Genomic DNA, 12,850 nt, shown 5'->3' on the forward strand with positions numbered 1-12,850 from the left:
GCAGTGGGGCATGTTTGAAGGATTTTAAATAAAAAGGGGAGAGATCAGATATCTAGTTTGAAAAGTTACTTCAGTAAGATGGAGGTGCTTAGAGAATTTAGTAGTCAGGGCAAGAAGTGATGACTGCTCAGTGGAGGTGGATATGGAAAAAAGTACGCACTGTAGAACTTAGTGATTGATTGGATATTAGAGCTGAAGGGGATGACGGTATCAAGGATTCATTTCTTCAGTGAGTATTGAGAACCAAAATGAAATGATACACCTTGGAATCTAATTTGGAAAGGGAAGAAAATGAAGATAGCAGGGAGGTAGGAAATACAGAGAATATGGAGTGATCAGTGGAATGGAGGTAGAAATGAGATCCAAGGAGAGTTGAGTGGTCAAAAGAGCAAGCTAAAAGAATAGGTAGTAGGTTGTGGTCAGGGAGTGACGGGTTTGATTTAGTGATTTCGGAGGTAGAGTAGTTCCTGGTGATGGCAAGGTCTAAGGGGTGCCTCACGACATCTCATGGCAAAGGTCTGAGAAGATGAATTTCAGGAATTGAGAGCTCAGGATATTGCATAGGGTATGCATACAGGCAAACAGCAGAAATGGGATTGGAGAGAAAAACAGCACAAGGAATTTGGGGGAGTGTCCAAGCTATTAATAGGTGAAAACCACAAAAGGGAGAGTGGCAAGTCTGACTGGCCTGCGCCTAAAGAGAGAAGGAGGTATTTATAAGATGGTGGGGGACCAATAATATGGATACTGTTTTGGGAATCAAGGAGGGCAAAAGCCCTACCATCTGTCCTTTAAGAACTTTCAGAGAGTAAAATCACCAAAGCTAGAGGTGGTAGGGATAATCTTTCTGACTATCAATCTAGAACAGTTGTTTGTAGATGAAACATAGTGGAAGAGTTTGGGTCAGTAAGTGGAGAGCTGGATCAGAGGCAAGCCAGTAGGGCATACAAATGACAGAGCAAAGGAAAGGGTCTCATATTTTATATGTTGGCTGATGGAAATGGGAAAGAGAAAGTAAATTAGTCATCGCCTGTGTCTTTGTGGGGGTTTGCCAGTGGCCCTAATGGATTGAAGATTGGATCACCAGAGCTCAAAGCAACTGTGTTTCCCATATAGGTGGCTCTGGGGGAGTCTAGGCCTAGGGGAGGTGTCCCCAGAGTAGCGCTTTCCTACTTAAATAAAAATACGTTGAATGAACTAAGAACATAATAGTAATCCCTATCTTATTAGATACGGCAGTTAAGTGAGGTGATATACATAAAGCACACAGCACTGGCCTAGTGTAAAAGCAGTTTTTGGTGTTAGTTGCCATATAATTGTGATTATTATCAGATGTTTGGTTTTGTTAAATGCATTTTTTCTTCTTTTTATTTTTACCTGATTTGGTGAGCTGAGGCATTAAGATTTGTAGGGGTTTTTCCCCTTCTAAATTCAGTATTTTTGGTGATTTGAAAAATTTTATTGAATTTTATAATCGGCATTTCAGTTAAAAATAACCTCACCAATGATAAGAATTAAATTTATTCAAGAGTTTATGATTATTTCTTTTTTTTTAAAGATTTTATTTATTTATTTTTATTTTTTTTTAAGATTTTATTTATTTATTTGACAGATCACAAGTAGGCAGAGAGGCAGGCAGAGAGAGAAGGGAGGAAGCAAGCTCCCTGCTGAGCAGAGAGCCCGATGCGGGGCTCGATCCCAGGACGCTGAGATCATGACCTGAGCCGAAGGCAGCGGCTTTAACCCACTGAGCCACCCAGGCGCCCTAGATTTTATTTATTTGACAGAGATCACAAGTAGGCAGAGAGGCAGGCAGAGAGAGAGGAAGGGAAGCAGGCTCCCCGCTGAGCAGAGAGCCCGATGTGGGGCTCGATCCCAGGACCCTGAGATCATGACCCGAGCCGAAGGCAGAGGCTTTACCCCCACTGAGCCACCCAGGCGTCCCTGATTATTTCTTTATTGTAGAGATGAAAGTAAGAGGGGGAAAGAAGATGTTTACTATTAAATCTCAGTAAGAGGCACTGTGAGATATGGAGGAAAGGTAACGTATAGAAGAACCAGTCTTGCCTGTAGGAGCAGAGACAGTGGTCTAGTCCCAGCTCTCTCTCTACCTGGCTGTGTCAACTGGCCAGGTTATTTCATTAACTTTCCTTATTAGCATAGACAGAAGTTTGAGTTCATAGGGAGTGTTTGGGTTCAACTCTGGATTTAAATCCTAGTGTCGTCACCTAGCTATTATCTTCTGATCCTACAGCATTAATATCATGCCGACTTCACAGCATTGCTCTGAAGACCAAGTGAATTATAAATAAATATAATTATCAGTATCTATGGCTTTATTTCTATTTGTGCATGCCTGTTACTGTGCCTAGCCTGCTACTTAAGGCAGGTATCTTAACCTTATTAAGCCTTAATTTCTTACCTGTCAAATGAGGATTTGAAAATACTCACCCTTCATGAACTATGACCAGAGATTCAGAGAAAAAGAAACGCAAATGGTCTTTAAACGTATGAAAAGATGTACGGCCTTGCTCTTAAGAGAAATGTAAATTAAAACTATACTGAGATACCAGATGGTCAAAAATCTAAATGTTTGGCAACTTTGGTGAGTTACAGAGGAATGAGTACTCTTACACCTGATGGTACAATCCCTGTAGAGGAGTATTTAATAATATCTAGCAAAGTTACATATTCATTTACCTTTTGACCTATCAGTCTCACCTCTAGAAATCTATCCCAGGTATAACCAGCCAAAAAGTTGCCAGTTTTTTTGTAAGAGCAAAACACTGCAAATAACCCAAATACTCCAGACATTGGAGTACTGTACACCTATAAAATAGTTGAGTAGTGGGGCGCCTGGGTGGCTCATTGGGTTAAGCCTCTGCCTTCAGCTCAGGTCATGATCTCAGAGTCCTGGGATCTAGCCCTGCATCTGCATCTGACTCTCTGCTTAGCAGGGAGTCTGCTTCCCCTTTTCTCTCTGCCTGCTGCTCTGCCTGCTTGTGATCTCTCTCGCTCTCTCTCTGTCTAATAAATTAAATAAATAAATAAATAAATAAATAAATAAATAAATAAAAAGGTAATTGAGTAGTGTCTCTGCTGTTCTCCAGTATAGTTGACAATATGAATTTGAACCATGTGAGTCCATTTGTATGTGGACTTTTTTCAGTAAGATATGTACACTGTGAAACTATTGATAATTTTCTTTACCGTACAAAGAAAATATATAGTATGTATGCAAAGTATGTGTTAATTGGCTGTTATACAAAGAAAGTATATAGCACGTATACAAAGTGTGTGTTAATTGGCTGTTTATATAATCAGTAAAGCTTCCAGTCAAATGTAGGGTAGTAGTAGGTAAGTGTTTTAGGAGTCAAAAGTTACTACATGGGGATTGACACCCCTAACCCCACTGTTGTTCAGGGATTGGCTGTATATGTAAATGTATGTGTGTGTATTGTTTAAAGCAAGGAATAGAAGAGTGTATAGTAGACTACCTTTACCTAAAAAAGAAGTATGTATATGTTTATATTTAAAAACATGGAATGACAAACCCAAACTAATAAACATAGTTACCTATAGGGGTGAGGGAGAACAGAGTAGAGGGAACAAGATTAAGATTGCAAGCTACTTATAAAAAAATAAAAAAATTAAGGAAAAAAAAGATTGCAAGCTTAATTTGAATGTACCTTGTTTTGTAAATTATACTTTGAAACAATGTAAATGTTTTACATAATTATAAAGCTAAATTAAATAAATGAAGTCAAAACAGAGAGACAGCAAATTGTTGAGTTGAAAGCAAAATGAAAGAAATGTTTATCAGTATATTGAGTAGGTAGTTTCATCACATGGAAAGGAATTTTTTTTTTTTTTTTTAAGATTTTCTTTATTTGTCAGAGAGGGAGCGCACACAAGTAGGGGGAGGAGCAGGCAGAGGGAGAAGCAGGCTCACTGCCGAGCAAGGAACCTGATGCTGTACTTGATCCCAGTACTCTGGGATCATGACCTGAGCCTAAGGTAGATGCTTAACTGACTGAGCCACCCAGGTGCCCCTCAGCTTTAATTTTTTAATTTAAAATTTGCATGTATTTTTTTTCACTAAATTTTCTTTTTTCTGGTTTTTGTTACTAGTATATGGTTATTAGACTCTGTTCTATTTGACTTTGTGTTAGTTGTAATATTTATGTTAAAATTGGTTGATAATTTTACTAAGCAATGATAAAATAAAGGGAAAAAAGCCAAATGTCAATTAAATAGGGCAGAAATTGGCAAACTATGTCTGTAACAGACCCAATAATAAAAATCATAGGCTTTGCTGACCATATTAACAACTCTGCAGTTGCATTGTGAAAGCAGCCAGAGACAGTCTGTGAATGGATATCTTTATTGGCTGTGTTCTGCTAAAACTTTATTTACAAAAATACGCAGCAGGCCTTGGTATAGATTACTATCAAGTTTTTTTGTTTTTTTGTTTTTTAAACCTTTTATGTCTTCCTTTCTAGGTATAAGGGACCACTGTTAGAAGAGCAAGCCCTTACCAAAGCAGCAGAGGGTGGACTGTCTTCACCTGAATTTTCAGAGCTCTGTGTTTGGTTAGGCTCTCAAATAAAATCATTGTGCAACTTGGAAGAAAGTATCACTTCAGCTGGTATTGTCATTGTGTTTTATTTACTTTTGTATAATAGTAAAGTGAAATGATAGCTTATGATTTATAGTTTTGCCTGTGGTTTGTCTACAAAGAAAAAGCATTAATATTATGAAGGACTACAGTATATAATATTAAATATACTTAGATTAAATTATATATTAATTCAAAGTTTGTTCTTAAATTTATATAAGATTATAAACAATAACTGTTTACAGTCTTTTTTTTTTTAAAGATTTTATTTATTTATTCGACAGACAGAGATCACAAGTAGGCAGAGAGACAGACAGAGAGAGGAGGAAGCAGGCTCCCTGCGGAGCAGAGAGCCCGATGCGGGGCTCGATCCCAGGACCCTGGGATCATGACCCGAGCTGAAAGCAGAGGCCTTAACCCACTGAGCCACCCAGGCGCCCCTAACTGTTTACAGTCTTACGTATTCTTTAGAAAAAGTAAAGTCTGAATTTGATTATTTAAACAGTTTAATTTTTGAATACTGCTTATTTTAAATTAAGGTTTTGTTTTTGTTTCGTTAAAGTAATTTGAGTTGCATTAGCAAGCCTATAACTCAGGACATGGATTTACATAGGAATACTATAAAAAAACTCCTGTGCTACCTCAGAAAAGTTTAATTCATTTACTGTCTTGGTAATTGGAGTCCTTGTGGGTCTTCAATTCGTAGAATTTCAGTGAGAGAACTAAAATGAAAAATTTTTTATGATTGAGCATTTGATGGGGTACAAAGTAGTCTTCCCTTCTGAAGCTATCCTTACTTTAAAATTTTCTTTTCTTGCCACATCCAATAGAATTCAAAGTAGCAAAGTAAAATTAGCTGAATTTAAAACATGTGGCACAAATTTCTACATAATTAGATTGTGAAAGAAAGATAAGCAATGAGGCTTAATTAGATGATTGCATTTGTTATCTGAATCTGTAGAAATACAGTAGAAGTCATTTGCTCTGAAGCCAATTAATAATTATAGCCATAGTAATGCTTTTAATATTTCAGTTACTGACATAAAATATTCCCAGTTTATCTGCTTTTGTGGAAAGTCTGTTGGAAAATACTCATCAGGGATTGAAATACAAAAATACATATCTCATGATTAGATACTTAAGTTCTTAAATTTAAGTATTACTTTCTGTAGAAGTTGTTTGATTACCTGAGCATTGGGGTCACATGTGTAAGGATTTAATTTCAGTTGAAAATTTATAATTGAATGTAAAATTGAAATCATTTAGAGGTAGATTTTATAGTTTCAGATTAGATTGTAAATATTTAGTAAGTGTTTTATGATTTTTCTTCTTTAAAGGAAGAGATGATCTAGAAAGCTTCCAGCTTGAGATAAGTGGGTTTTTAAAAGAAATGGCATGCCCATATTCTGTACTCATATCAGGAGATATTAAGGACCGTTTAAAAAAGAAGGATGACTGTTTGAAGCTTCTACGTAAGTTACCTTTCTTTGAACATTTCAACTCGTGTGTTTTTTGTGGTTTTGTTATTTTCAGTATTCATGAAATTTCATTAGTGAAGCTTTAGAAATTTTGTTAGAAAGGTTTTAATCTGAAGCTGACGTAGAGATACTTATATAAATGTGGTATAAATTCTAAAGTGCTAAGATTTCAACTACTTACGGTTGATTTGGCCAATATAGAATGCCCTGTGTTTGTGATTTATATATTATTTTAGTTATTTTTCTTTCATTAATTCATCTCTGAGCATGCATGACTAAATGACTAAAGTTGGTCGTTTAGAGTCCTATTTATTCTTAAAACTCTGAAACTAGGCAGCTAAGTAGATTATTAGATCTTGTTTGTAGTGATAGATGTTGAATGACAGTTCAAAAATATTTACTGATCACCAATTACTGTACTAGAAACTGCTCTAGGCACGAGGGTTTTTTAAAAAAATTGTGTTCTCTGGACATTTGAATTCTAGTGAGTGTGGCCTATTTTTTTCAGGGGTGAGTTTGGAGTATTGATTACCCTACATCCAGATAGTTACCATAAATAATATGTCTATTTGTATTGGGGTCCTTTAAATTTTTTTTTAATTCAGTTAAATTTCATGTTGTTTTGAAAGTTCTACAGTGGCCATTTGAGAGAATTTTTCTAGCGTCCTTATTACTGAAGATTTCTGTTATTTTGGGTTGCACCATTTATAAAGCGATCCATGCGCTATATTCCTAATAGACTCTAGTGTTAGTAATGTTTGTTTCATTGGTGCAGAAATGATAAATGTTGAGTGGTACTGATAGTAGTGTTGACATTTGAATTACTTTGTGTGTGTTGGGGGGATAAAAAATTATGTGCTCTCTGCCCCTATCTCTTGCACTGTTTTCCCATCTTCCATTTAGTATGAATCACTGATTTAATGAACCATTGTTAGTAATGATAGGTTGTATAGTAACCCTTAGATATATTGGGACAGAAAGGAAGCTAAGAAGCAATGGCCTAGAGGAACTTTTATGCCCTTTCAGTCAGTGAGAACTGTGTACTCAATTGTGTTTCCCTTTTTGCATTATCTGCTAAAAATCTGAGTAATAATAGCAATACAGATTTATGGTACAAGTAAAAGTGAAGAAGAGATGTAAGAGAAATTGGTATAGCTTTTTCTGATTATGAAAATGCATGCCTGCAAGGTGGGGCAAAACAGGGAATTAGTGCTAAATGGGTATAGTATTTGTTGGGGAAGATAAAAATGTTCTGGAGTTGGATGGTGGTGATGGTTGCACAACAGTGTGAATGTATTTGATGCTGCTATGTGCTTGAAAATAGAATGGAAAATTTTATATGTTAAAAAATTATATAATCATCCTAGAAATCTTAAAAAGTAGGAAGAATTGTAAGGAAAAAAATCATTGATAATCTCACTCCCCAGAGAGAATCATTAATAACTTCTTGGTATATTTTCTTTTCCAGCTCTTTTCCTTTACACACATACATTTAAATAAGATTGGAGTCTATCATAGATACAGTTCCTTCTCTTTCTTCTTTTCATTTAATGTGTTGTGAGCATTTTTTCATCACTTAAAATTTTTTTTGGAAAAAATAATTAAAATTGGCTACATAACATTCTATGCTATGGGCATAACATTTTTACATAATGGTATTTAGATTCTTTTCTGTTTTTAATTTGTTCATATTTTTTAATTTGCTCATTCATATTTGTTGTTACTTTTACTTAGATATATTGCCATATTTTGCTTCAGGGATATACCAGTTCACAGTCTTACCACCATCTCTTCCATCTTGAGTTTGAGTGTCTTTAGAACATACTGATTAATAAGCCTCTTCATATTTTTCTTGGGTGTGTTTGCAACATGTAAAAGATAAAAAGGTCCTTACTATGTGAAGAGCTTTTATAAATCAAGAAGAAAAAGATAAAAACTCCCTGGAAAAATGTGTAAATTACAAAAGACATGAACTGGCACTCTACAGAAAAAAGTTTTTAAAAAATTGCTTCTGAGGGGCGCCTGGGTGGCTCAGTGGGTTAAGCCTCTGCCTTTGGCTCAGGTCATGATCTCAGGGTCCTGGGATTGAGCCCCACATGGGGCTCTCTGCTCAGCAGGGAGCCTGCTTCCCCCTCTCTCTGCTTGCTGCTCTGCCTACTTCTGATTTCTCTCTCTGTCAAATAAATAAATAAAATCTTTAAAAAAAAGTTGCTTCTGAACGTAAAAAGATGCAACAGTATTTCTCAGAGTTAAAGAGTTACAAAAGTAAAATGACAGGATACCATTTTTCACTTAATAGGCGAGTAAATACCAAAAAAAAAAAAGTCGTTGTATTAGGCGGGACTAAGCATTCTTATATACGATAGGCATGAAAATGTGGGAGAATAATTGTATAACCTTTTAGAAGGGCAAATTCTCAGTATCACTGTTAAAATTCACCTGCCTTTTTTTTTTTCCACCTACCTTTTGACTTGGAAATTCCATGACTAGGAATACATACCTATTTCCCTAAGTGTACAAAGATATATAAAAATGATGTTTATTATGGCATTATTCATAGTAGTTAAATAGAAATGATATATCCTGGGTGCCTGGGTGGCTCAGTGGGTTGGGCCTCTGCCTTTGGCTCAGGTCGTGATCTTGGGGTCCTAGGATCGAGTCCCACGTTGGGCTCTCTTCTCGGCGGAGAGCCTGCTTCCCCCCCAACCCCGCTCTGCCTGCCTCTCTGCCTACTTGTGATATCTCTCTCTCTCTCTCTCTCTCTGTCAAATTAAAAAAAAAAAAAAAAGAAAGAAAAAAAAGAAATGGTATATCCTTCCAGTGATACCATCATATAGCCATTAGAATGAAAATAGATCAAATGTACTGATATGGACTGGTTTCTGCTGTATTGGTAAATTATAAAAAATATACAGAACATGTGCAGTATGCTCTTATTTGTATAAAAGAAAAGTGTGTAGATGGTAGATGTGCATTCTCCGTATACATACACATATGCCTAAAAAGATACCCAAGAAATTAATATTGATTGCCTCTAGGGACGGGAAATCTGAAGATCTGTGGTGGGAAGACTTTTTACTATATTGTTTGCCGTCTGAATGGATTAGCACTTTAAATATTAGACTGAACTCTTGTTTGTAGAATTACATGGAACACGTTTCCCAGAACAAAGGCAGACCAGCTTAGGTTCTGTCCAAAATACAGATTTTTGAAGAACTGGTGATCTGTTTAAATGAAGTTTTGAAATCAGAAGGATTTTGGCATAGTCCTCATAAACACGGCTTGATACATATTGGTCTTAGCTTTTTGTGGGGTCTTTTGACTGTCATGTGTAAACTTTGTGGAAAAGTCTTTAAGTCAGTGACTCTCAATCCTGCCTGCCCATGAGAATTACCTTAGGTCTAATAGCATATAGAAGCTCATCCTGCTTCAGATCTGCTGGTCCAGAATCTTTGAGGGTGGGACCCTGGCAACTCTACAGGCATATCTCAGAGAATACTGTTAGTTGATTTCCAGACTACTGCAATAAAGTGAATATCACAGTGAAGCAAGTCAAATGAATTTTTTGGTTTTCTAGTGCATAAAAAAGTCATATTTACAATATACTATAGTTTATTAAGTGTGTAATCATAGCATTATGTCTAAAAAATGTACACAGCTTAATTAAAAAATGCCTTATTGCTAAAAAATACTAGGTGTCATTGAGCTTTCATTTTTTTAATTATCTTTTATTATTTTTAAAGATTTTATTTATTTATTTGACAGAGAGGTCACAGGCAGGCAGAGAGAGAGGGGGAGGCAGGGTCTCTGCTGAGCAGAGAGCCCGACGCGGGGCTCGATCCCAGGATCCTGAGATCACGACCTGAGCCGAAGGCAGAGGCCCAACCCACTGAGCCACCCAGGTGCCCCTGTCATTGAGCTTTTAGTAGGTTGTAATCTTTTCTGGTAGAGGGTCCTGCCTCTGTCCTAACGGCCACTGGCTGTTCAGGGTGATGGTTGCTGAAGGTTAGTTGGCTGTGGCAGTTGCTTAAAATAAGGCAGCAGTGAAGTTTGCCACATCATTCGACTCTTTTATAAACAATTTCTCTGTAGCATCTGTGATGCTCTTTGATGGCATTTCACTTCTTTCAAAACTGCAGTTTATCTCCCCAAACCCTATTGCTGCTTTATCAACTAAGTTGATGGAATATTATAAATCCTTTGTTGTCATTTCAACAGTCTTCACAATATTTTACCATGAGTAGGTTCCATCTCAAGAAACTATTTTCTTATCCATAAGAAGCAACTCCTCATCTGTTAAGTTTGGCATGAGACTGTAGCAGTTCGGCCACATCTTCAGCTCTACTTCTAGTTCTCTTCCTATTCCCACCACATCTGCAGTTACTTCCTCTACTGAAGTCTTAGACCCCTCGAAGGCATCCACGAGGATGAGGCATCCCCGAGCTTCTTCCAAATTCCTGTTAGTATTTTGATCTCTAGCCATGAATCATGGATGTTCTTAATGGCATCTAGAATGGTGAATTCTCTTCAGAGGGATTTCAATTGACTTTGCCCAGATCCACCAGAGGATTCATGACCTATGGCAGTGATAGCCTTAGGGATTATATTTCTCAGATAATAAGACTTGAAAGTCAAAATTACTCCTTGATCCATGGGCTGCAGAATGGCTATTGTGTTGGCAGGCACGAAAGCAACATTAATCTCATTGTAGAGTTCTGTGAGAGCCCTTGGGTGCGTTGTCAGTGAGCAGTTCTGTTTTGAAAGGAATCTTTTTTTCTGAGTAGTGGGTCTCAGCAGTAGGTTTAAAATAGTCAATAAATCATGCTGTCACCCAGGCTTTGTTGTTCCATTTACAGAGCACATGCAGAGTAGATGTAGTGTAGCAGAATTTTTAAGGGCCCCAGGATTTTTACAATGGTGAATGAACACTGGCTTCAACTTAAAGTTCCCACCTGCATTAGCCCCTAACAAGAGGTCAGCCTGCCCTTTGAAGCTTGGAAGCTAGGCATTGGTTTGTCTCTGCGAGAAGTCCTAGATGGCCTCATCTTCCAATAGTAGGCTGTTTAATCTGCACTGGAAATCTGTTGTTCAGTATAGCCACCTTCATTACTTAGCTGGCTCTTCTGGATAACTTGCTACAACTTCTGTATCACACTTGTTGCTTCACCTTGTACTTTGATGCTATGGAGACAGCTTCTTCTTCTTCTTTTTTTTTTTTTTAAAGATTTTATTCATTTACTTGACAGACAGATCACAAGTAGGCAGAGGCAGGCAGAGAGAGAGAAGGGGAAGCAGGCTCCCTGCTGAGCAGAGAGCCCGATGTGGGGCTCGATCCCAGGACCCCGGGATCACGACCTGAGCCAGAGGCAGAGGCTTTAACCCACTGAGCCACCCAGGCGCCCCTGGAGACAGCTTCTTAAACCTCATGAACCAACCTCTGCTAGCTTCAAACTTTCCTTCTGCAGATTCCTCACCTTTGTCAGCCTTCATAGAATTGAAGAGAGGTAGAGCCTTGCTCTGGATTAGATTGGTTTAAGGAATGTGGCTGGTCTGGTCTTTTACTCAGACCACTCAGACTTTCTCCATATCCGCAGTAAGGCTGTTTCACTTTCTTATTTGTGTGTTCCCTGGAATAGCTCTTTTAATCCCCTTCAAGAATTACCAAAATGTGACACACAGACAGGATGTGAGCAAATGTTGGGGAAATGGCGCTGATAGACTTGCTCGACACAGACTTGCCACACTTTCCAATCTGTAAAAAATGGAATTGTCTGTGAAGTGTAGTTGAGTGAAGTGCAATTAAATCAGGTATGTCTGTACTTTAAACAGTTTTCTCAGATAGTTCTCAGCTGGAGTTGAAACTGCTGTGTTGTAGAGTGTGTTTGTAGTGTGTATATAATTTTAAACAAAAACACGATCCAGTATTTTAACTACTACAGTGAGAGTTAATTTAAAACAAAACTGTAGCCATATAAGAGTATTGAGTAATTTTCTTCTATATGGCTATTGAAAGGAGTAAATGAAAGGATGGTAAAGGGGCTTATGAACAGCCTGGGGTGGTCTGTCCTGAAGGCCATGGTTATTCAGATTGCTCTGTCAGCTTATAGATAGTTAAAGCTGTGCATTCTCCCCTAAGTTGAGCACTCTGCATATGAGAGAGCATGTTTTTAGTTTTACACATTCTACATTCTTACATTATTGATTTACTGGTGGGTCTCTCCTACTAGACTTTAAATTCTGCATGCCTACTTTTAAAAAAGTTTCCTCCTGCCCTCTTTATATTTGTTTTTGTGATAAGAACACTTAACATAATGATCTACCCCTTAGCAAATATTTTTTAAAGATTTAATTTATTTTCAGAGAGAGAGAAAGGGAACGCAGAAAGAGGGGTAGAGGGAGAGGAGGAGGGGGAGAAGCAGACTCCCTGCTAAGTGGGGAGCCTGACTCGGGGCTTGACCTCAAGACCCTGAGATCACTGACCAGAATGTATCAGACTTTGCTTATGAGTACTGTGCCACGGTCCCTCTGATTTTAAAACCTTATTAAAACAGATCACCTGTTTCGTAAAAATTTGTTTGATAACTTCTAGTTTCCCCCCTCCCCCAGCCCCTGGCAACCACCATTCTACTCTCTGCTTTATGAGTTGGACTGTGTTAGGTTCCTGATAAAAGTGATATCACATTATATTTGTCCTTCTGTGTTTGGCTTATTTCACTTCGCATACTGTCCTCCAGGTTCATCCATGTGGTCGCAA

General features: G+C 37.6%; 1 protein-coding gene across 1 annotated transcript in view; it reads left to right on the top strand.

The window, feature by feature from the left end:
• Positions 1 to 12,850, top strand: part of FAM98B (family with sequence similarity 98 member B) — a 37,760-nt gene that overhangs the window by 2,953 nt on the left and 21,957 nt on the right. The window contains exons 2-3 of the mRNA XM_080809224.1: positions 4,503 to 4,648; positions 5,956 to 6,090. Of these exons, the coding sequence (XP_080665350.1) occupies positions 4,503 to 4,648; positions 5,956 to 6,090 (281 nt within the window). The remainder of the gene's footprint in view (positions 1 to 4,502; positions 4,649 to 5,955; positions 6,091 to 12,850) is intronic.

Source organism: Martes martes (assembly GCF_963455335.1).
Source record: "Martes martes genome assembly, chromosome: 7".
NCBI classification, from domain to species: Eukaryota; Metazoa; Chordata; class Mammalia; order Carnivora; family Mustelidae; genus Martes; species Martes martes.